This window comes from Myotis yumanensis, unplaced genomic scaffold, assembly GCF_028538775.1.
Source record: "Myotis yumanensis isolate MYYU_CA2020_CCGP unplaced genomic scaffold, mMyoYum1.0.hap1 SCAF_1, whole genome shotgun sequence".
Taxonomy (NCBI): domain Eukaryota; kingdom Metazoa; phylum Chordata; class Mammalia; order Chiroptera; family Vespertilionidae; genus Myotis; species Myotis yumanensis.
Genome location: NW_027223752.1, coordinates 16,216,414 through 16,240,606, shown reverse-complemented (window position 1 = coordinate 16,240,606; position 24,193 = coordinate 16,216,414). Strand labels below are relative to the sequence as shown.

The 24,193-nt window shown below is 49.2% G+C and overlaps 1 protein-coding gene across 2 annotated transcripts in view; it reads left to right on the top strand.

The window, feature by feature from the left end:
* LOC139010333 (sodium/potassium/calcium exchanger 4) overlaps window positions 1–12,648 on the top strand; it is a 120,110-nt gene extending 107,462 nt beyond the window's left edge. For both annotated transcript variants that reach the window (XM_070414625.1, XM_070414634.1), the window contains exons 13-17: window positions 4,562–4,728; window positions 6,221–6,335; window positions 7,838–7,950; window positions 8,384–8,449; window positions 9,805–12,648. In XM_070414625.1, coding sequence (XP_070270726.1) covers window positions 4,562–4,728; window positions 6,221–6,335; window positions 7,838–7,950; window positions 8,384–8,449; window positions 9,805–9,957 — 614 coding nt within the window. In that variant the 3' untranslated portion in view covers window positions 9,958–12,648. The remainder of the gene's footprint in view (window positions 1–4,561; window positions 4,729–6,220; window positions 6,336–7,837; window positions 7,951–8,383; window positions 8,450–9,804) is intronic.
* The last annotated feature ends 11,545 nt before the right edge of the window (window positions 12,649–24,193 follow it).

The window sequence follows — 24,193 nt, the reverse complement described above, 5'->3', positions numbered from 1 at the left end:
GGCAGAAGGGGCTCCTGGTGGTGTTGGGGTGATGTCCCTTGGTATAAACCTTGTTCCATCCCCCCAATAGCCCCAGACCCTGTAATCATTAAAACCATGAATTAGTTCAGACTCTCTTAATGCTAGAGAAACCCGATTCAGGCAGGTGTAAGCCAGAGAGCTCCCAACTTTGTTGTTTTTTTTTTTTCAAGATGGGTTTGGCTATTCCAGTTCCCTTGCATTTTCATAATAATACTAGAATCAGCTTATCAATTTCTGCAAAAAAAATCAGCTGGAATTTTAATAGGGGTTACATTGAATCTGAGGAAGAAATTGGGTCGCTGGTTTAAGATCAGTTTGGGAAATATTTCCATCTTAACATTAAGTCTTTCTATCCCTGTACAGTACGTCTTTCCATGTATTTAATCCATCTTGAACTTCCTTCAATGACGTTTGATAATTTTCAGCATAGAAATCATGTACTTCTCTTGTTGCATTGGTTCATAAACATTTTTTTCTTTTTGATGCTATGGTAAATTATCTCCTTAATTTCATTTTTGGGTTGTTCATTGTTATTGTATAGAAGTATACCTGAATTTTGTACATTGATCTTGTATTTTGCAACTTGGCTGAACTTCTTTTTAGTTGTAACTATTTTGTGTGTGTATTACTTGGAATTTTCTTTTATAAGATCATGCCAGCTACAAATAGGGATACTTTTCCTTCTTTCTTTCTAATCTGAATTACTTTTACTTTTTTTTCTTGCCTAGTTTCCTCAGCTAAACCTGCCACACAATGTTGACCTGGTCTTTCAGTCTTTCATCATTAAGTATGATGTTAACTGTGGGTTCATTGTAGATGCCCTTTACCCCAAGTTGAGGAAATTATCTTCTATTTCTAGATCATTGAGTATTTCATGATGAAAAGGCGTTAGATTTTGTCAAATGCCTTTTTTTGCCTCAATGGACATGATTGCAGTTTTGTCCTTTATTCTGTTACCCTGGTATATTGGATGGGTTAAATTTCATATGCTGAACCAAGCTTGTATTCCTGTGATAAGTTCTTCTTAGTCCAGGTGTATAGTAATTTTTATATGTTATTTGATTCAGTTTACTAGAATTTTGTTAAGGATTTTTGCATCTGTAATCATAAGGGAGATTGGTCTTGCAGTTTTCTCCTCTGGCTTTGATATCAGTGTAACAGTGGCTTCATAGAGAGCACTTGGAAATGTTCCCTCTCCTTCTATCTTTTGGAAGAATATTTGAAGGATTCATGCTGATTCTCCTTTAAACATTTGGTAGAAATTAACATGAAGCCATCTGGTCCTGGCTTTACTTTAAAGGAAGTTTTTTTTTATTACCATGTCAATCTCTTATTATAAACCTACCCAGCTTTTCTATTTTTTTTAGTCAGTTTGGGTAAGTTTCTGTCTTTGTAGAATTTTGTTTGTTGTACCTACGTTATCTAATTTCTTGGGCACAATTGTTCATCATATTCCTTAATAATTCGTTTTATTTCTGTGAGGTTCATGGTGATGACCCTCTTTCATTCCTGATTTTAGTCATTTGAGTCTTTTCTCTTTTTTTGCTTGGTCATTTTAGCTAAAGGTTTGTCAATTGTGTTGATCTTTTTAAACAACCAACTTCTAGTTTCATTGATTCTTTCATTTTTTAATTTTCTTTTTCACTTATTTCCACTTCAATCTTAATTATTTCCTTCTTTCTGTTTTCTTTGGATTCAGTTGCTCTACCATTTTTGTTTCTTGAGGAAGAAATTGGATCGCTGGTTTAAGATCTTTAATATAGTCATTTGTAGCTATAAAGTTCTAAGTACTACTTTAACTACATCCCAAAGGTTTTGGTATGTGGTGTTTTCATTTTCATTCATCTCAAAGTATTTTCTAATTTCCCTTGTGACTTCTTCTTTGACCCATTGGTTATTAAGGAGTGTGTTATTTAACTTTCACATATTTGTGAATCTTCCAATTTCTCTTCTGTTACTGATTTCTAATCTCTTTCCATTGTGGAATGATTGTAGAACATACTAGGCATGATTTAAATCCTTTTAAACTTATTGATGCTTGTTTTATGATGTAACATCATTTAATCTGGAGAGGGTTCCATGTGAATTTGAGATGAGTGTGTATTCCTGAAAGTATGTATTAATGTTTTCCATCAGATTTGGAAAGTTTTTGAGTTCTTCAAATGTTCTTCCTTCCCCTTATTCTCTCTCGTCTCTGCCTGGCACCCTCATTATGCCTGTGTTGGCATGTTTGATGGTGTGCCATAGGTCTCTGAGACACAGTTCATTTCTTCTTATTCTTTTTCTTTCTGTTCCTGAGACAAGATAATCTCATTGACTTACTTCAAGGCAAATGATATTTTTCTTCTTCCTACTCAAATCTACTGTTGGGCCTCTCTAGTGAATTTTTCATTTTAGTTTTTGTGCTTTTCAATTCCAGAATCTTTTTTTGGCTCTTTTTCATGCTCTTTACTTTTTTATTCTGATATTCTATGGTGATAAATTATTCTCATACTTTCCTTTAGTTTTTTAGGCGTTTAAAAAACTTCTTTGTGCATATTTTTAAATGTCTGATTTAAAGTCTTTGTCTAGTAAATCCAATGTCTTGAATTCCTCAGAGATAGTTCTTAATGACTGCTTTTTTTCCTGTGTATGGACTGTACTTTCTTGTTTCTTTGCATCTCTCCTAAATTGTTGTTCTTATTGTTGTTGGAAACTGGGCATTTAAAATAATATAATTGGACAACTCTAGAAAACATACTCTTCTCCCTTCAAGTCTGCTTATTGTTACTATTTATTGTTGTCTTTCGTATGGTGACTTTTCTCAAATAATGCTGTAAAGCCTGTATTTTTTGTTGCGTGTGGCCACTGCAATGCCTGCTTAACCCAGTGTTTGAATCCAGTGAGTCTCCCAGTCGTCTCTGATGGGTTCTGTGTATTTGAGGGCAGATCTTCAACACTCAAGCAGGCCGTTTACAACCCCACCGCGGCCTTTACTTCTTGCTTGCTCAGAACCTCGACGTTAGGTCGGGGTGAAAGCTCAGAGCATTCTCAAGCTTTTCCTGAGCATTCGAATAATCCTTGGCACAGCCTTACACGAGCTTGTGGTTTTCAGATTCCCAGAAATCCGTAGGAGCTTTGCGAAGCCTCTATAGATACCACATGCCCCAGCTTTTCCTTGTACGTTTTTTGGTTCGCGTATTGTCTGTCCGGTTACCCACCACCTTCAGAAGCGTGATGCTCAGCAATGGCCTCTGATTGTTTCCAACAAATGCCCGAAGGAAAAGGCTGTTCACGTTGGCTGAGCTCCGGTTCAGGTAAAAGGATCTTCCAGGATTGCACCAGGCAGGTCAAGTAACGCCTGTTCTCTGGGAATGGACTCAGAAGGAGCTCCATCCTTCTCCTGCACCCTCCAGTGGGGTGCCAGGCTGCTGTCTTCAAGGCTTCTGCAGAGCTGGTGAGAGGGAATGGAAACAGGGCAAGTTAAAGCTCCACAGAGCTCACTGTTCTTACTGAGATCCAGTCAATATTCTTAAAGAGACACTCCCTGGATTGCTACAAGCCTTTGGTTAGTTTCCAGAATTCTGAAAAGGGTCGATTGTGACCATTTTGGCCGGTGTTCTCACTGCCTCTATGGAGCAGAGCATTTTCCTAGGTCCCCCTCCTCATTTCAGTGGCATCACCCACGTGCTGGTTTTGAGCCTGCGTGTGCACACCGTACCCAGTGGCTTATTAAGCACACTACGCTTGTACTTGCAGTGTATGGAGGCTGCTTTTCCTTGGGTGAATCGTTTGTGGATTCCCTTGGTAGGAGCCAGTGAGGTCATACCCGCCAGCCAGGACACCCACAATTTCGTCTTGCACCTGCCGCGGGCTGAGTATGTGACTTTAGAGCAAAGGATCTGAAATTTCCAGAGTACCTACTATGTGCCTACTGAGATCCTTCTGAGTCCATTCCCAGCTCTCCCTTTGCTGCGTGTTTTATGTACATGGGAGTGTGTTCTGTACATTGTATCATGTCCTTCCTGCAACAACCAAGAAAGAGATCATGTTCCCATTGAACAGATGAAGACACTACTGAATACAAAGAACTTAGGGCTGTGCCTGGTGCACAGAGCACGTATTCCATGCATTGATTGTTGTGTTGTTGTTACTGCAGCTGTTGTTTTCAGAGGAGGAAGTAGTTGATGAGATTTCTCCAGGCCATTTGAATGCCAATCCAGGTCTGTCTGATCCCAAAGCCCATCCAAATTCCACATCCCCATTCCCGCTATCCTGGGCAAGTCTGTTCCCACTCTGGGTCTCACTTTCCTTACTCTGAGGGATTTGGACTGACTGCAGTTATTCGATCCACAAATACTTCGTGAATTGTGTTGCTGAGATCGCTTTTGGGGTGACCTGATGGAGGTAGGTGATTCTGGGAGATCAGTTGCTCAGAGTGACTTTGGTAGCATTCTCTTGTTTGACTTGAAAAAATAGACGGACGGGTAGACGGACAGGCGTGTAACCCCCAGCATGTGCTTCTCTCTCCTCCCTGCTTGCTCTATCCATCCCCCTGCAGAGGCGAGAGGGGACAAAGCCAAGTGGGTGTTCACCTGGCCGCTCATCTTCCTCCTGGGTGTCACCATCCCCAACTGCAGCAAGCCCCGCTGGGAGAAGTTCTTCATGGTCACCTTCCTCACCGCCACGCTGTGGATCGCCGTCTTCTCCTACCTAATGGTGTGGCTGGTGAGTGGCGGGAGCCGGGTGGACCGGACAGACAGCCCCTGCCCAGCACCTGCTAGAGGTGGGAGAGCGAACTCAGGCACTGCTGTGCCACCTTGGGCAAGCTGCCACCCTCCCTGACCTTGGCTTATTTCTCAGTGAGAAGGGGTAATGGCAGAGGTGCATGCTGCTGAGCTATGCACCAGGGATGCCCAGACAGATACAGTGTGGCACCTGCATGCAATGCAGGCACGGGGGGATGGAGATGAGCCTTCGCACCTGGCAGGATGGGCAGATAACATGGCGGGGGTGGCGTGGAAGTCAAGGACTGGGCCTGATCCCTTGAAGATGTCACTGTGAAGAGCTCTAGAGGGCTCATCGCTAGGCCCCCATCCTTTCCGAGGTCCCGGGGGAATGTGAGGGAGATGAGTCAGTGGGAGATGAATACAGGCAGCCCTTCTATGCCCCTTGCCAAGGGATGTTCCTGTCCCCCTCCTGTGTTCAGGCACATGTGTAAACTGTATGTAAACTTTTTTAGTCCTCATAACAACCATTTTTATTACGCCCATTTTACAGATGAGGAAACTGAGGCGTAGAGATTGAGTAATTTGCCCAGTTAGTTACACAATTAGCATCTAGTACACAATTAGTTACATCACTAGTGAGTTCTAGGTTGGGATTAAAGCCCTGGTCTATTGTTCTCCTGAGTTTATGATATCAACCCACTATCCTGAACTGCCTCTCAGTTTATTGCTGGAATTTTCAGTGCCATTTGGGCTGAAGTTTTGCAGGTGGAGAGGCCCTGGCATAGCTCCTGGGCAGCTCCCCCGGCCACGCATCACAGCTCTCAGTACAAACCTTCATTGGCTGGGCTGGGCCAAGAAGGACCCCTGTAGGATCCTTCCTTTCTTTTCCCTCCTCCATCTCTTCTTCCTCCTTCTCCTCCTTTACCCCTCCCCTTCCTCCTCCTGTGTGCATGTGTGTGTATGCACGCACGCACCTGTGTGCATGTGTGCTAATGTTATGTGTTTGTGCTCATGTGTGCGCCTGTGTGTGTGTCAGCCCATCTTTACATTTGATTTTTTTCAATCCAGTGATAACTCTTACTAAAATGCATTCCCCAGACAACATTGCAGTAAAAAAAAAACAAACAACAACAAAAAAGCATTTCATGATATTTGAGTGGGTATGAGAATTAGGGAAGATGAAATTAACAGATGTGTGAAATTTTCTCTTCTCCAATTACTGAAAATAACAATATTATTAAATCAGTTCTGCTAATTAACAGTGAGTTTGGACACTTAGTAACTCTACCATCCCCATTTTTTTAAAAATTAAATCTTTATTGTTGAAAGTATTACATATGTCCCCCTTCCTCCTCCATTGGCCCCTTCTAGCCTGAACACTCATAAGATGTTTTTGAAACAAAACCCTGTTCCGGGTTTTTTCATTGGCCACAGCAGGACTGTGTTCAAGTGAAAAGCACTCAGGATAAGCAGCGCCCCCCCTTCTGCAGGTGACTATTATCGGGTACACGTTTGGGATCCCCGACGTCATCATGGGCATCACTTTCCTGGCGGCGGGCACGAGCGTTCCAGACTGCATGGCCAGCTTAATCGTGGCGAGACAAGGTACCCATCGCGTCTCGGCCCCCGCGCCATCGGCATCACCATGCGGCCCCTCACCCCCGCCCCCGAGACAGTTCACAGCTCTTGGGACGTGCAGTTCAGCTCAGCCGTGGAGGAAACTGTGGCGTCTGGAAAGCACGAGTCGGGCTCCACCCGAGGGGAGAATGCTCCCGGGATGAACTCCAGGCCTCGAGGCACATCTGTGTGCGTGCAGTTCTGTGAAAGTGAACTTGGTCTCAAATCCCTAATGTGAGCTTGCACAGGGCTGAAGCCCAGACTTCTTCTTTTTTTAAAAAAATTTTTTTAAATTGATTTCAGCAAGAGGAAGGGAGAGGGAGAGATAGAAACATCAATGATGAGGGAGAATCATTGATCGGCTGCCTCCTGCACGCCCCCTACTGGGGATTGAGCCCCCAACCCGGGCATGTGCCGTGACTAGGAATCAAACCGTGACCTCCTGGTTCATAGGTCGATGCTCAACCACTGAGCCACGCCTGCTGGGGTAAAAGCCCAGACTTCTTCTAGCAAACGAGGTAGTAACGAGGAATGTTCTGGTCCCAGGAAGGCAGGGTGGGGGTGTCCTATACCACTAGCTGTTTTCCTCTGCTTCTTCGAAGTTCTAGAACTTGTACAGTGTTTTGGCTCGTTTGGTCCTTTTTCTTGGGGCTTACCCAGCGGCGTGGGTTGAGCCAGGTGAGCAGGACCTGCGTGCTCTTTGCGGGCAGGACCAAAGAGCCAGCCTTTGTTTACCGCTGTTTTCCAGCTCGGACCCCCACAGGTCTCCCTCCGTGGATGAAAGTTCGCAAGTATGGGGGGCGGGAGTGTGAATATGGAGTGAAATCTCAGAGCAGACAGGGGAGGAGAGAGGCGCCCAGCCGGGAGGTTGGCCCTGGAGAGAGGGCAAGTGGGTCCTGCGTTCCTCACCTTTGGAAGCGAGCGCTGCCAGGGATTCTCCAAGGGCAGCCTGTGCGGCACCGGCAGCCGGCCAAGCCTGAGAGGCCTCGTCCTCTCCTCCCACCCTCGTTACACCTCCCACCTGGCCGGCTGGTGCCTGCCCCCTCGCTGGGGGCTACGAGGGAGCGTCTGTCCCAGGCCCCTGTCTTTGGCTTGTAGATGACCATCTTCAGGTCCCCGTGACGTTCTCCCTGCGCTGTCTGTGTCCCCTTTTTCTAAGGAACCAGTCATATTGGATTAGGGCCCACCCTCGTGGCCTCACTTTGGTTATCCCTGCAAAGACCCTGTCTATAAACCATACCCATTCTGAGGCCCTAGGGGTGAGGACTCCAACATATGAACCTTGGGGGTCACCATTCAGCCCATCCCAGGCCCCTGTGGGCTTCCGGAGGGAGTGGGCCTTGGATCTCAGAAAAAGGGTTTAGAAACGTGGGGTCTGTGAAGAAGGCATTCCTGTTAGGGGACGGCTCTGATAGAGCAGTTCAGGGGAAGAACAGGGATTTCCCGTGACCTGCTCCTGGCGAATGACACGTGGCCATTGCCCCCTGCAGGCCTTGGCGACATGGCGGTCTCTAACACCATAGGGAGCAACGTGTTCGACATCCTCGTGGGACTCGGCATACCGTGGGGTCTGCAGACCATGGTTATCAATTACGGATCCACAGTAAGTTCCTCGCGCCTCCTTAGCAAGCGAGCCAGACGCCAGGCACGTGCGTGTCACGGGAATGATGGTGCCGTGGGCCTTTCCCAGCCGGGGGCTCTGGGAGCCACACTGCCCCCTTCTCCTTGGCACCTCAGCGCCCACTTTCCACGAAGGCTTCCAGAGCAGCCTGAGGGGTGCCTGCAGGGGAAGCCCCGGTGAGCCCAGCCCTCCTCGGTGCTTCCGCCCCATATCTCAGCCCCTGCCGGGCCTGTCCCCTCCTGGTCCTTTCCTCAGAGAAGCAGAGTCCAGACTTGAACCCACAGTTAGCTGGTGGTCCACGGCCACCTGCTCACCTGGAACAGGCTTTCCAGGTGGGGGAGGGAGGGAGCGGGGCTTGCAGATGGACAGGCCCTGAGCAGCCCGGGGAGTCAGGCCTGTGTTTGTTTCTCTGCAGGTGAAGATCAACAGTCGGGGCCTGGTCTACTCCGTGGTGTTGTTGCTGGGCTCCGTGGCGCTCACCGTGAGTTTTTACATTAAAAAAAAACAAAAAATAAGCCTCCTGCTTAATTGCATCGGATCTACCTGGTCACTATGTGTCTCTGAAACCCCTCTTTCTTCCCCCCTGGCAGTGAGGGGCAAAGCTGAGGAAACAGAGAAATTCCGATACCCCAGACACAATCCGTGCCGATAATGTTGGAAACTGCCCTGGTTGGTGTGCTCAGTGGTTAGAGTGTCGGCCCGTGCACGGGGCGTGATCCCTGGTCAAGGGCACGTACCTGGGTTGCAGATTCCATCCCCGGCCCCACTCAGGGCTTGTGCAGGAGGCAACCAGTCGAGGTGTCTCTCTCACATCGATGTTTCTCTCGCTCTCCCTCCTTTGCCCTCTTCCCCTCTCTAAAAAGTCAAAAGAAAAAAAATATCCTCCGATGAGAATTGACAAAACAGAAATGAGAAGAATGTTGGCACCCACCACTGCACTCTTCCCTGGACAGCTAAGAAGTCACCAGAGGAAAAGAAGTCGGTCTCTCCCTAGGAGAGACGTCCTCCCCAGCTCGTCCGAGCTGGCAGATGGGGGCATGTGGCCAGGCCTGGGGACTGGCACGCAGTAAAACTCGGGTTTCTATACTCCACGTGCCCAGGACTGTGCTCAGCTCTTTACTTCTGCTGATTTGTCCGTCCTTACAAACACCGGGTGAAGAGAGCAAGGCTCAGGGGCAAGTGACTTGCCCAAGGTCACGCGGTTAGGAAGTGGCAAAGCTGGGTTGGAGCCCGGCGTGGTCCGTGTCTGTAGGGCCCGTGACATTGCTCTGATGCGGTGACTGTGATCCCACCGCGAGGAGCCTCAGTTCAGGGGTCAGAGCGAAGGTAGTAAAGGGAGGTGTGGAGAGTCTGGGAAGAATTTAGAATGAGGGTGTGTTCCAAACGGCCCCTCAAACACACACACACACACACACACACACACACACGTAGGAGAAGGCGGTCCAAGCTGAAGTTTGCCAGACTGTAGGCCAACAGCAGCCTTGGAAGTTTCGCTGAAGAGGGCCGAGGCTACCAAGTTCTGAAGCAAAGGGAGGACCTGGCAGAAGACCCTAGCTGATGCTAGAGAAGGTCTGGGTGGGGAGGGCCTGTTCCCTGCGGGAAGCTGGCGTGTGTCCCCCCAGGGCTGGGCCAGGGTCTTGCCTGGCCATGCACAAGTCTGAAGCCTGCAGGGCTTGCGCTGATCAAAGCAAGGCTATGCCGGGCAGCACCCCTGTGCTCCAGCCCACGCTGTGGGGGAAGTTGTGGGGTTCTGGTTTGTGTGTCGTTTCCCAGTACAAAGGCCATTTGTATGTATCTCTCTGCCCCGAGCCCAACCCTCGCCCTCTCTCCCACCAGGTCCTAGGCATCCATCTCAACAAATGGAGACTGGACTGGAAGCTGGGCGTCTACGTGCTGGTCCTCTACGCCATCTTCCTGTGCTTCTCCATCATGATCGAGTTTAACGTCTTCACCTTCGTCAACCTGCCGATGTGCCGAGAAGACGACTAAAGCTGAGCTCTGCCCGCTGGGAGCTGTTCTGGACACCGGCCTAGCGTCCTCCCCTCGCTCCCTCCCCCCACGAGTCCCCTGCGCTGGCAGCCACCGGCTGTCTTTTCTTACACTGGAAGGAAGAGCCATCATGGTCTTTGGCCACGGGCCCGGCTGCTGGGCCTCCTCCTCTTCCTGGGGGTCAGTCCTGCCCTCCAGAAGGCGAGATGCAGAGGCCGCTCTCTGAGCATCTTCGCAGCCCTGAGCTGCAGTCACAGGATGTGGCGCGTGTCCCGTCTCTCGCGGACACGTCGGTCAGAAGGACTTCTGGGTGCAGTTTGTCTTTCTGTTTCGCGGCATCCTGAGAAATGAGGTGGTCGGTGACGGTGAAGTCTCCTGGGGCAAGTGCAAAATGGGAATGTTGTCCTCAAGTGTCTCCTCTGGGCCAGAGGGGGGCGTTCCTTAGGCAGCTTTTGCTGCAAAGAGAGGAAGAGCCACCGACTTCTGCTGGAGCAGGGGCCTCCCCCTGCCGGGGGTGCGGGGCTGTGATGGCAGACACCCCACCCCTTTTTCTAGACCAATTGGAAGAATGGAAACCGTTTTTTGAGGTTTGTTTATTGTTGTTTTTACAGCAGAAGCAAGAAAACAAGAATGCAATATTCTTCTCCTTGTATTGATGCATTCAGAGAATGAGCAATGAAATATTAAACATGAGATGTCCTACAGACTATCATACTTGAAAAATGTCATTCCATACAAAATGGGGACCAAAAAGGTAACACTCACGGAAAACGGGTCCTGCGTGCGTGGTGTTGCTTGGACGCTGACACGCTTGGTTTGGCACTTGGGAAGGAGGGAGAGACTAATATCGAAACGGGTGCTGATTTCAGACACGGTGGAGCTCGTAGTTCACAGCCATACATTCCAGACCTTCCGTGGGACGCGACGCGCTGTCACTTCGGGTTTGTCATTTCTTTGTTAATGCCCGACTCTCAAAACCATCCTGTGGAAAGACCCAATTGTTTGTACGCCCAGCAAATCTCATAGCCCACTGAGCTGGAAGGAGTGTGCCAGCGCTCGGCTCACAACCAGAAGAGAGAGTTCCCGGAACCGGGACTGGGAGTGTTTGGAGCTAAGTTTCTTGAACCTTACAGTTTGCTACCCGTGAACGGCCAAGGGCGGGAGGCTGATTCAAAGATAGAAAAATATTAATTTCCGATCGCTTCCGAGCTCTCAAATATATATTAAAAAGGTTTATGAACACAAACCATTTGTGGTTTCTATAATGAAGGCACAATTCACTTTGTATAGAGGTATTTTTGTTTTTGTAATGTTTCTATCGCAGATGTCTGTCCGATTCGATGCACTTTCAACATTAAGCTATTTTGCACGGAAGACGTGAGTGGGAATCACCCGTGGTGGTGAGAGGAAGGGAGGTGTTTAGTGATGATTCACGTTGGTGATGGGGTGACATCCGGTAGCTGATTCCTTCCAGAGACAGCAGTTGTGACCCGAGGTGGGGCTTGGGGCTGTGCTCTTTAAGGCCTCTCGAATTTCAGCTGGAGGAAGTGTTCAAGCCTGTGTCCTTTAAGTGAGCATGAGCCTACCCTGGGCCTGAACTCCGCCTCCAGGCTTCCCACCTGGATTTATAGCAGTGTTAGCAGCTACCCCACACGAAGGCTTCTCTTTTTGCTGTTTTACCTAGATATGGGGTTCCGTGGTCTTCAAGTTGAGGATAAAGGTGATTTTCCTAAGAAATTAGCTAAGTGGGAGGCTGGGGAGGCAATAGGTCATCATTATTAACTTAAGGTGCAAGGGGTGTCAGGGCCCCAGGGACACTCTGTCCTCTTAGCATAGCTGGCCTGGTCCCTCCGTCTTTACAGACTCACTGGGTTTCAAAGCACATCTGTCTCTATCTTTAGTCTCAACCCCCTTCCCTTCTCCTCTCTCCCCATGACATAAGTAGGGATTATTCTCCCTTTTAACAGAAAAATTAGTCTTGGAGAAGTGACTCTAGGTCAATGGCCAGTAAGTAGCAGAGCAGGGACTGAACTCCAGATTGTCACCCACTGTGGCTCAGCCAGTCCAGTGGGTGGCCATCCGTGGGGGTGGGGGGCAGGCTGTGCAGGTGTGAGTATGTTTTTGCCCTGGTGGTTGGTTTTTATCATTTGAGTTAAAACTCCATCAGATATTTACTTGATTCCTGGGTGCCCCAGCTCATATCCTAGTATCTACCCCTATCCAACGTCCCTACATTTTTCCTGATAAAGGAAAACAGTTTCGGCTGCAAGGCGCGGGCCACATGGCTCCAGAATGATATCCCTGCTGGTGTCACTGGTCTGAATGCGTGTTTCATTTTCAGAAAACACATCCTAAGGACCGGCCTTTAGCTCAGCAGAATCCTCTGAGATTATGAAGTACACTGCAGTTACCGTTTGAGACTAAAAATAATGTGTTTAATATGCAGAGCACTCCTGGTTAATTCTCTTTTGACTTGAATGTGCCAATGTCACTTCCTTAAAGGGTTGGTGCACTTATTGTGCTTAGGAAGCTATATATCCACTGTAGGTAAAAATGTCTCTTTTTAAAAATATTTTCCCATCACACATTTAAAGGATTGCTTGAGTAATTAGGTCTTCATTTTAAAATAATGCTTTTATCACCATGCAGGAATACTCCCTTTTCTTCCCAAAGCTAATTAGCATGGGGTAATTACACTGCTAAAAAAATAGGCAATTAAAAAGAATTAATTTAGCTCTTGTAATTGTGGGGGGCGGGGGGGGCGGGCAGAAAAGAAAAACAAACGATTGCACTCCGATAGGAAATGTCTGTAGAAGCAGGAGCAGGCGTTCCTCCTGATGTCTGGTTTGGAATTCGCCCTCACCAGCCCGAGCGAGGTCCAGGCGGAAGGTGTGTGGTATCTTGAGAACCTGGTCCTGAAGGAAAGTTCTGGGTCAGCTCCAGTGAGAGACTAATGGGTAAGGGCGTTGGGCGGGGGTCAGGAGGGCAGACTCCTCCCACCCTTCCCGTAAGCCGCCATCACCTGGCCTCTGTGCTTCCTGTCCGTGTGTCCGTCTGTCCGTCCATCGTGAGCACAGACCTGAGTTTCCACCTGCTCCTCCCACCACCTGTGAGGGCAGTTGCTCGCTCTGCCCGTCAATCCCCTGCCTTTACAGACCCGAGCAGCTAAACCGGCCCGCTGTGCACATCACTCTAGAGCAGCCGTGTAGACGCCGACCAGAGACCCCTCCTGGGCTGCCGGGCTCCGGGGCCTCTTCCCCTGGATGAGGATTTGAAAGCCTTGTAGCATCCGCAGTAGCCCAGCGCTCTGGGGAATGGGTCCTTCTTTCCTCCTCGTTCTCTTCCCTGAGTCCTAGGGCCCCTCCCTGTCCTGAGGGTGGGGTGCACACAGGTGAGATGGACCGGGAGAGGGTGAGTTCCCTCCCTCCTGCCTCAGGTATGAAATGGACCAGCGGGTTACGGTGCTGGGCAGTGCGGGGTCTGCTGCCCCGTTTGGGGACTTTACCCCGGGAGTTGGGGGCGGGTAGCAGAGCCCTGCAGCTGGTGCTGGTGCCCCTCAGTGGGTGGTGCCTTCCCAGCTCCGATCCTGAGGGCACTTAGGGTCTCTCCCCTCCCACCCACCTTTTGTTCCCTCTCGCCATGACCCTCCCCGGCTGGAGGGGGCGGCCGGGCTGTGTACTAGTATGTGACGGGCTCCAGCAATTGCCTGTTGCTTGAAGACACCAAGAACTTGCCTGTTGGGGTGAAAATCGTCAGGGGATTGTTCCCATGTGCCGTGATGTAAATATCCCCAGTCCCTCTAGTGCAAGCATGTCAAACTCAAAGGCTAACACGGACCAAATAAACAAGGGTTAAGTGTATGTGGCCACAAGAAAACAAAAGCTTCAATTTTCATAGCAATGTAGGTTTATTTTGATAAAGACATGCTGAATACAAAGGGCTGAAATAAATGAGTATCGTTAACAAAATAATAGAACATTTTAATAAAAATATTTTTCCTTGAACATTAACTCACCAGACACTGAATAACTGCACAAATTAATAAGCGTAACGCCAATAAACCTATTTTTCTTGTTCTCCGAAAGCAAAATACTTCCTGTTGCACACACCAAACAAGTCAGTCCAAGACTAATGACGTGGCCATCGGCTGCTAAAATATTCGCTGCTAGTATTAGTGGAGAAAAATGGTGCGCCTGTGCATGAGGCGTGTAAGGGAAATGAATGCAACACGATTATAGTAATCAGTCATTAGCGAGCGTTGTAGTTCCTTATTAATAGTTATGTACAACAGGATATTGTAAAAATTAAGTTACAAAATTTCTATTAAAAAGTTTCTTACATACCGTTATGTTGGCTGGGCTGCGAAAATATGTGTTGTGGAGTGCATATGGCCCGCGGGCCGCGAGTTTGACACGCTTGTTCTAGTGCCTCCAAACATGGTTTCCATGCTTGCCTTCCTCCCTTTCAGGCAGTTAGCAGATGCATCCAGGGCATCTGAGATGGCCCACATCTTAGCTTCATTGCCACATTGTGCCCATAGAAACTTCCAGAATTTTCTGAAAATGCTCTCTGGGTGGTTCTTGGGTGGCAGGAAGTCATCATCTCTCACCCCAACCCCAATGCCCTGCCTCCCTGGCCCCTCTCTCCCTCCCTCCCTCTCTCTGTGGATTCACCCAGAGCGCTGGGTCCCCCACCACATGTGAGCAACTACTCTCTCTGACTTTGCACTCTGCACGCCCCTTAAGGCTCCCTCAGCTCCTCAAAGCCTGGAGAAGGGCCCCTCCACCCTCCGTAAATCTTCCTCCTGTCAGTCACACGGGTCTCCATGGGCCCAGCCCTCAGGGCAAAGGACACAGATCCTGCGGCTCACTTCGAGCCCCGCCTCTGGCCAACCTGGTGGGTCAGGGACCCCTGGGTTGTACTGTAGAGAAGGCTCCCAGAGGGCACGGTCTGCAGGGGTACAGATTTTCAAAAGGCATTTAGGTGGTTGTATTTGCTTCTTAATACGGAAAACTAAATTGGGGCGCTGGTTTTGCACTAACTTCAGGCCTGGTGGCCGAGAGAAGGCCCAGCCCGTCTCCGCTGCCCGGCCTGGGGGAGCTGGTGCTGCGTGAAGTCAGGAGAAGGGGCGCCTTTCTCCTCTTCGGCCTCCCAGGCGGAGCTGGTTTTTCTGTCACCACAGGGAACCCAGAGGAGTGGCCTTAGAGCAGTGGTTCTCAACCTGTGGGTCGCGACCCCTTTGGCGGTCGAACGACCCTTTCACAGGGGTCGCCTAAGACCATCCTGCATATCAGATATTTACATGACGATTCATAACAGTAGCAACATTACAGTGATGAAGCAGCAACGAAAATAATTTTATGGTCGGGTCACAACATGAGGAGCTGTATTTAAAAGGCCAGAAGGTTGAGAACCACTGCCTTAGAGCTTTGAACTTTTATGGGGGTTTAGAGAATTCTAGCTTTTCAATGACAAATGGCTCCGGGTTCCATTCACCTCGGCTAAATCCTCGCACACTGCTGGGCTAGGGACTGGCTTTGCATCGTCTTTTGTCCAAGTATCTCTAGGCTTCTCACCGCTTCTTAGTGTCAGTGTCTAGCGGCCGAGGTCCTGGAGCCTTCACCCTCTTCGTGGCAGGGCCTGAGAAATCCTCTCTCTGGTCTAGGAGAATGCCCACTGCCTGAAGCCCTGGCACGGACGGGGGTGGCGGGGGGGTGGGGGGGGCGGGTGCGACGAGAGTGGAAGACACTCCCTGTACCCAGGGGAGGGAAGTCCAGCTATGCCTGTGCGGCCTTTCCTTCGGTAGATTGGTGGGTCTGGGTTGGCTGCTTCTTGGTTAAAAGCCTGATGGCAAATACAGGCATAACGCACACCTCTTCCCACCGTTGCCAGAATTCAAACAGTTGCTTTTTATGCAACGTGTGCGTTGGAACTTTTCCACAGTCAAGGCCAACGAAACCCTTAATCCCGGAGAAAGTTTGTGCCCTGCCCACCCCACCGCCGGAGAACAATTTGTTTGAAGCTATCGAGAGAGAGTGTGTGCAACTAGAGCTTTTGTGTCTAGTTGCGTGGTTTGGAATAATGGGAGGGTCCCGGGGAACAGGCCCCTGCCCGCTCCCACTTGGAATTCCCGGGTGTCCAGATGGACACGCAAGCCCCTTCAACCGAGGAGCGAGGCCTTTCCTCCCACTGAAGGTGGCTGGGGTGAGCAAGGCAGCTGTTTTTCCACATCAGATATTCTAATGGGTTTTTTTCTGGCCACAGGGGTACCACTGTCCTCACCCCCAGAGGTGCCCTTCTGAGCTGTAAGCCACTTCCTGGAGCTTCCCCCACGTGGCTTGGACTAAGCATTTTGGGGGCCCAGTGGAGAGAGCTGTGGCTGGGCGTCTGTGGCCGGCTCTTGGGGAGTTTCCTCGGGGAACGGCTCGTCTGGGCGGCTGGTGTCCAGCTCAGAGCACACGCTCCCTGGCAGGCGCCCTCTGCGTGTGTCTCCTGTCCAGCAGCTGCCAGCGGGAGTGGATGCTCGGTGTCTGGACACAAAGAGAGCTTTGATTACCTAGAGAGGGGAGAGGGCCGCCAGCCAGATGGGGCCAGGCCCAGGAGCAGAGGCAGGAGCTGCCAAAGAGAGGGCCGGGTGAGGAGAGGCCCGCACATCCCAGATGCCCAGGAGGTGGGCTGGGCACCGTTTCTGCAGAGCCAGCCGTGTGACCTTCCTGAAGTCTGGCCATGACCTACCCAATAGCAGGCAGATTGAGGCAGAGGGCTCTGTGTCCAGAAAGAACCCCTAAAAAACAGCCCAAACCAAGAACTTGGCGGGGGGGGGGGGGCTCTTGGATATCACTTGAGTTCCCCACAAGACATCTCAGTATGCTGGGCTGAATGCTACCATTTTTGTTCACTCTCATCTCGGACAGAGCAGGAGCAATGCGCTGAAAAGTTGTAAATAATCTATTTATCCCGCTATTTATTTTTCAATAACGTTTGACCTCCTGCACTGTGAATGCTCTGTGACATGAGCTTCTTAGTTTAATAAAACTGTCATTCAATGGGAATGAATTGATATTATTGGTTACTAAACACTGGCATGAGTCTGTTTTCATTGTGAAGATAAACCTAGAGTAAACATGAACTAAATCTTTATCAGAAACCTAGCAGCCAGTATTGTAATGCAATATATCGCCATCTGTACACCGTCAATAAAACAAATGAGCACACGTTGTTTTTCCCTATGTAGAGCTTCCATTCGCGTTTTGCTAGGCATACATATTTGTGGGTTTTTTTGAAAGAATTATTTACACTGGAATAATAGCCATTTGAAACCATTTATATTTGCATACTGAGAAAAAAATAAACTTCAAAAGGATGACGGTTGGAGCTTTTTAATGATAGTGATTGGTAATGAATAAAACAAAGCAGAAATCTCGTAACTTAGCCAGTGCAAATGGGTCCAGAATGACCCAACCCTTGACTACATCATCAGGCCCCCTGTGGTCACACGGAAGGGCCCTGGGCCAAGCTGACACCATCTTGAAATTCTATATATAGAGAGAATTGAAATTTTATATATATATATATATTTTAGAGAGGGAGAGGGAAATAGAAACATCAATGATGAGAGAGAATTATTGATTGGCTGCCTCTTGCACACCCCACACTGGGGATTGAGCCTGCTACCTGGGCATGTGCCTTAAACTGGAATCAAGCCGTGACCTCCTGGTTCATAGGTTGATGCTCAACCACTGAGCCATGCCAGCCAGGCACCATCTCAAAATTCTTAATGATGTTTTGCACGTTTTCATGTTCACACTGAGCCCTGCAATGTGGCTGCTCCTGCTCATCAGAATAAGGTTATGCCATCAGGCCTTAGGCCTTGAGAAATTGAGATTGGGGGAGAGGTTCTGGTTAATTCCTTTGTTCTTCAAGTTTCCTGAGCCTCGGCTGCCTTGGGTGTCATTCCAGACTTTAACATGCACAGGAATCACCGGGGCATTTTGTTTAAAAAAAAGCAGATTCTGGCTCAGTGTGAGTGGGATGGGGCCAAAAGTGCTACATTTCTAGCACGTTCCCAGGTGATTTGAATGCTCCTGGTTCACACTGAGTAGTGAGGAGATCAGTCCTCCTCAGAGTGTGCCCTGGGCACCTGCGCAGGCTCACCAGCATCAATCTGCACCAAGACGAGCATAGAAACTGAGAGAATTTAAGTACTTAAGGCAACATGATGAGTAATTTTATGCCGGAACCTTTTTATTGCATGTTCCTGGTCATTTTTATTACACTTACAAAAACATCAGTCCACAGTGAATTAGAATTTTTTAAATATTTAGAAAACATCTTTCCCACAGGTTCTACTTTAGGTGAGTAAGTCCGTAGCCCCATTCATCTAACTCTTTCCTGTTTAAGTCAATCCACAATGTGTGAAGACTTTGTCTTGGTAATTCCGGTCCAGTAAGCTTTGTGGGTCCTGAAGCCGCGAGGTCTTGGTTCTGAGCGTCTCAATCCATCAGGCACCTCCTGGCTTACGATGTCAGCGAAACACATGATGGGTATAGTCCCCATTTCACAGATGGGGAAAATGAGGCACAGAGAGCATACGTGCTGTGTGCAGGGTGCCTCGGTTATTCACTGTGAGAGCCAGCTTTAGAAACCAGGACTCCTTCCATTTCCCTGGGGCTGCCCAGACCAGACAAGGTAGCAGGTGTGGGGCACCCCATGCCAGGGCCAGCTTCACGGGCACACGACCTATGCAGTCACGGAGCCCATGCTTAGAGGGGCCCACACTTAGAAGGGTCCCGCGCTTGGCTTCACACTCTGCAGAAGCTGTCTTGAAATTTGCATCCTTTTTGAGCAAGGGGTGGCACGTGTTCATTTTGCACGGGGCCACACATATCACGTGGCCAGCCCTGCCCTAGGCCAGGCTCCCTGTGAGGACCACCCCTGCAGGGTCAGCATCTGAGGCTTCTGTGGACGAGACTCCCAGGGAGGGAGGGAGATCTCACCTCCCTCTCTGATCCTCAACATCACCTTGTTCAAGGCAGTATTAATTGCGGCCCGCTGAGTCGGACTCAAACTTCCCAAAACATTTCTCTGGGCACCCCTGTCACAGAAAAGGCACAGGATGGAAGGCACCGAAGAGCCCACGGAGGTGGGCATAGGGTCTCCTCTTATAAAAACAAAGGAACAGAAGTAAGTCAAAGAAGGGAGACAGGCATTTGTCACCAGCCTTCTGTTCAACAGACACTGCTAGCCACCTTCTCTATCACCTCCACCCATGAGGTCAGTGCGCCTCCACCCATCCTCCAGAAGAGGAAACGTGGGCCGAGAGAGGCTGAGAAACTTGCTCGGGGTCACACAGTGGACAAGAGTGGGGCTGAGAGGGGAACTGCGCTTTGTGATTCTGAAGCAGCCAGCTCGGCCGCGCCTCCCTCTTGCCCCCCTCCCCGGCACCCAGCCACCCTCACAGCGGCTCATTAAGGAAGTGAGTCCACATTTGGGAATGTTCCTACCTGAGGTCCCAGGAGCCTCCTGCTGAGGGCACACCTGTCTTTGGATCCTGCGCTGAGCTGACCTCAGAAGCCCAGGCTGGGACTGTGGCTAAGAAGACCAGCGTGGAATCAGACTTCCTCACACTGACCGACTTGAGCCCACCCAGGCCTTCTCACGCAGAAGGCTTGAGGACACCACGCTTGATTTATAGAGGAAGTAAATGTCCCCGAAAGGGAGAAGTGAGAAATAAATCACAGCTTCACCCTTAAGTAGTTATGGACCGTCTTCTCCGCCAAGCACACTCTACAAGAAAATATAAGACACAGTCCTTGCCCTTGAGACAAAAGACCAATGAAGAGGATTTGCAATTACCTCTTGATGGCGGCCACTGGCCATCCAGTCTCTTTATTGCTGCTCTGTCTTCCTCAGCATATGGCTTCTGCCTCATCGCCCAAAAGGGCTGCCTGCCTTCATCTTGACTGCAGTCTCATGAGATCGTAAGTCAGACCCAACCGGTTACGCTGCTCCTGAATTTCTGACCCATAGAAACTGTGTAAAAGAAAAAACAAAAAAGCTTATTGTTGTTTAAAGCTATTAAATTCTAGGGTAATTTGTTACACATCGATGGATAACTAATACATTATGTATACAGGTGTTAGCCTGTTGGCCCATCTGTTCAACTGTCCTAAACCCCAAACTTGGACACACACGATGAATCAGACATGATGAAAGATTGCCTGCTAGAACATGAAGAGTTCCTTGGGGGGGCGGGGGGGGGGGTGAGGCAAAATCATGTGGTATGTGTCCTTGGCCTTGGAGCCCTTTCTGACCATTACGCACAGTAGGGTCACAGTGCCTGGCACATAGTGGGAACTCTGCTTCCCAGAGAACAGCTTCAACCTCCTGGCTTGCCTTCTGGTAGATGAGCCAACTCGGAGATGATGAGCTGCTAATGCTCAATTATCTGGCCTCTTGTCAAACATGTGGATTTGTTTCCCAGAGGTCACTGTTTCGAAGTCTCTTTCCATTCTCTCACTCCAAGTGCTGCCAAGAGAAAGGACGTGATAACCAGGCAAGCGAGTCTTTCCTGGGCCAGCTGCCTTCCCCCTGCCTGCAGCCAATGTTAAGGGCTGAGTCCTTCACCACCCACCAAGGGCTCCCTCCTCCTTTAGGCCTCCCTGACCATCCTTCGTTGGGGTGGAGGGAAGACAGAAAATGATCTTCTTGAAAATGACTCTCTCATGCCGAATCTTTATGTCAGAGCATCTTGAATTTTACCTATAACTCATGACCTTGTTTTCTTAAATTATAAAATGCGCAATACTCTACTATATATTCCACGTAGCCAATTAATTCTGACTGGGTGCTTTCACAGACTTTTGCAAAACACTTGTATCTGTAACAAACCTATGGTTGCAACTGATGAACAATAAGAATGTTGTAAATGGACATATATTTGTTTACACTAATGAGTGTGACCAATGTGAAACAACAAACATGTAAGTCAAAACTTGACTCATTCGTGGATGACATGATTGACTTCTCAGAATAACCAGACAATGGCCTTTGAAAACTGGAAGAACATTTGCTTTATCTTTTGTGCTTTGTGTAGCATAATGACTAGAGATAGGACATGCTTTTAAAAACAGCTTTTTTTGAAGTATAATTGATATACAATAATTGTACATGTTTAAAGTCCACCATCTGATTAGTCTTGATAAATAGGTAATGTCCATGAAACCACCACCACCACCATCAAGATAATGACTATATCAATCAACCCCGAACGTTTCCTCATGTATGGCCTTGTTTTCCTGGTCATTTCTATACAGTTGTAGTGGACACGGTTGGTTATCTACCTGACATCCATTCTCTTCTTCCTTCCCAACAGAACCTTAATTTTGATGAGTCTCATCCTCTCCCCAACATGACCAGGAAAGGTCACCTCCATGCCCAGAACCCCGTGAGGGTCCTAATTAACCTAAGCCCATCGGTGCATGATATCCTCCTGGTGGCTGGGCCAGGCATGTGACCTTGGGAGGCCAACCACACTGCATGGACTTCTGTCCCAGGCTTAGGAGGGAGGCTTTCCCCCTTCCTTACAGGATGGGCCCAGAGACCATGATTCCAGCTGCCACTGGAAGTTGTCTTGAAACCGTAGAAGAACTCTCATGAGGATGAGGAGGTCAGAACAGAGAGAGGGACCAACCTGAGTGATGGTTGGCAGTTGAGCCCTGATTGTTCTGCACCTGGGCCTGCAGCTTCTCAGGTGGCTCCCACTGAACCCTGCCTCCTAGTTTTCACACCTTTGTTTAATCCCTTCCTCTTGAGTGTAGGCAGGATCTGTGACTGGCTTCTGACAGAATAGGGCAAGGGCGAGGGGTGTCACTTCTATGACTAGGTTACATAAGGTTGTGACTTCCATCTTGCAGTGGACTCTCTATTGCCTTCTCAGCTTGCACACTCTGATGAAGCAGTGGCCATGTGGGAGATTTCCACACGGCCAGGCATTGACAATGACCTCCAGCCAATAGCCGGCAAGGAACTGAATCCTACCAACCACCATGTGAGTCTGGAAACAGATCCTTCCCTGTAGCTACGTTTTCAGATACAACCCTAGCCCTGGCCAACAACTTGACTGCAGCCTATGAGAGACCCCGAAGCAGAGGCCAAGACTCCCAACTCCCAGAGACAGTGAGGTAATAAATGTATTGCTTTAAGACACTAAATTTTGGGGTAATTTGTTACACAGCAATAGCTAACTGAAGCACTAGTTTTTGAGTTATACAAGACAATCCAGTTTCTTTGTACTCAATCCACCCAGAGTCAGGGTTTTCTGTCACCTAAGTCCAAGAGCATCTTCCGATGGCAAGTCTCATCCCACCATAACCTCCCAGGGCCTCACGGGTGTCATCACTTGGTAGACAATGAATTCAGGGCATTCTTGACCCTAATTTTAGCCCATCTTCTGATGGCACAAAGCCGGCACAATACTCACAATGGGACAGAACTCAGAAATGGAAAAGCCTTTCTCGTTGGTTCCAAGTTCTCATTTAGCCGACAAGTGCTTATTAAGTGCCTGCTGTTTGCAAAGCCCCCCACTGGATATTAGCAGGGGGCGGGGAGAGAGGAAAAAATTAAAAGGACGGTGTATTCCCTGCTCCCAAGGAGCCTGCGCTCATAAGGATAATTGAAGCGTGAGGACCGTGCAGTCCAGTGTCTGAAACATGTGACAAGTGCAGGTTAAGAGGGCACTTCAGTTGGGAGCAGACAAGCGCCAGAGACAGGCCTGTGAGCCAGATGAACCCATGCAGCTGGTTATCTGGGCAGGACAGAGGCTCCCTGAGAAAGATCTTGGAAGCTTCCAGTTTCTGCCGCAGGGATGGGTGGGGCTGGTTGAGGGGAAGTGGGACACCAGGCAAGAAGCCGACTGATAATCCAGATTGGGGGAGTGATTTGAAAGCTTTTTGGGGTGTCTCCTCAGTTCATGAGCACTCTCTCTCTCTGCGATTGCCAGCTGGTGTAGACGTTTTGTTCCCTGCTGATGCCTGAGAATACTGGTTGATTTTACAATAAGAAAGCACCCCCCCACCCCCCCACCCGCCTCTTCGTAAGGATTTCTCCAAAGTAACAGGGAGAAATCTTCAAAACGGTGTGGGGGCTTAGTGAGGGTCAGAGAAAAGGGGAAAAGTCACAGAAAGAACTGGGTTCTGTGCCTACTTTTGCAAAACAAAATATGGCACACAGCAACCATTTTATTCTAGTTCACAATTATACCGTCAGGAATTCAGGCAGGGCCTGTCCGGTGGTTCTCCTGTTCCATGTGACAGGGACAGAGGTCCCTGCACGGTATATAACTAGCAAACGGGCTGGTCCCGAGCAGGATTTGAGCCCAATTTGACTCCACAGCTTTGCCCTCCTGCTGTCCCCCCAGCCTTTCTTTATATTCCAGGAGGCTGACCCATACCCATAGGGACTCCACATCCACAGGGACTGACCAATGGGCTCCCAAGCTTTCTCCTTCCAGCTGGCTTTCTGATTCGGGGGGGGGGGGGGGGTGTGCGGGGCACTGCAAGAGAGACTGGAGGGAGGAAGGAGACCAGAGTATTTATTTTCCTGGCCGCCTCCCTCCAGACCACCGTGACTGGCTGTGCCCCTTGATGCAGGTCCCTGCCCTGCTCCTCTCCCCTGGTGGCCTTTCCAAGGACAGGACTCTGGTTGTGGGTCTGGTAATCTCCCCTCGCCTCATCTTTGGGCAGACCCAAGGTTTAACAGCATCCTGCCTTGTACTTCCCTACCTACACACTTATTAACCCCTCCTCACATTATCCTGATCAGAAGCTCCATTCGTTTCCTGTGAGATCTGACGAGAACAGTAGGGGCCTCGGGCATAGGACAAATAACAGCTAATCCTTACTGAGCACTTACTATATGCCAGGCCCTGTTCTGAACGCCTCACCTTCATTGCTCAGGCGGCACTCACAGCAGCCCGATGAGGTAGGCGCTGTGACTACCCCATCTCGCAGATGAGGAAACCGAGCACAGAGAGGTGCGGCAGCTTGCCTGAGGTTGCGCAGCCTCGAAGTGATAGAGCTGGGATTTGAACCCTGGCAGCCTGACCCAAGCCCCTGCTCTCACCAACTACTCTATGTAGTAGGGAAACTTCTGTCGAAAGAACACGCTCTGTCTCCTCCAAGGGTCTTATCCAACTCGGAGTAGGTTCGGGGAGGTTTGGAAAAGTGAGACTGTGCTG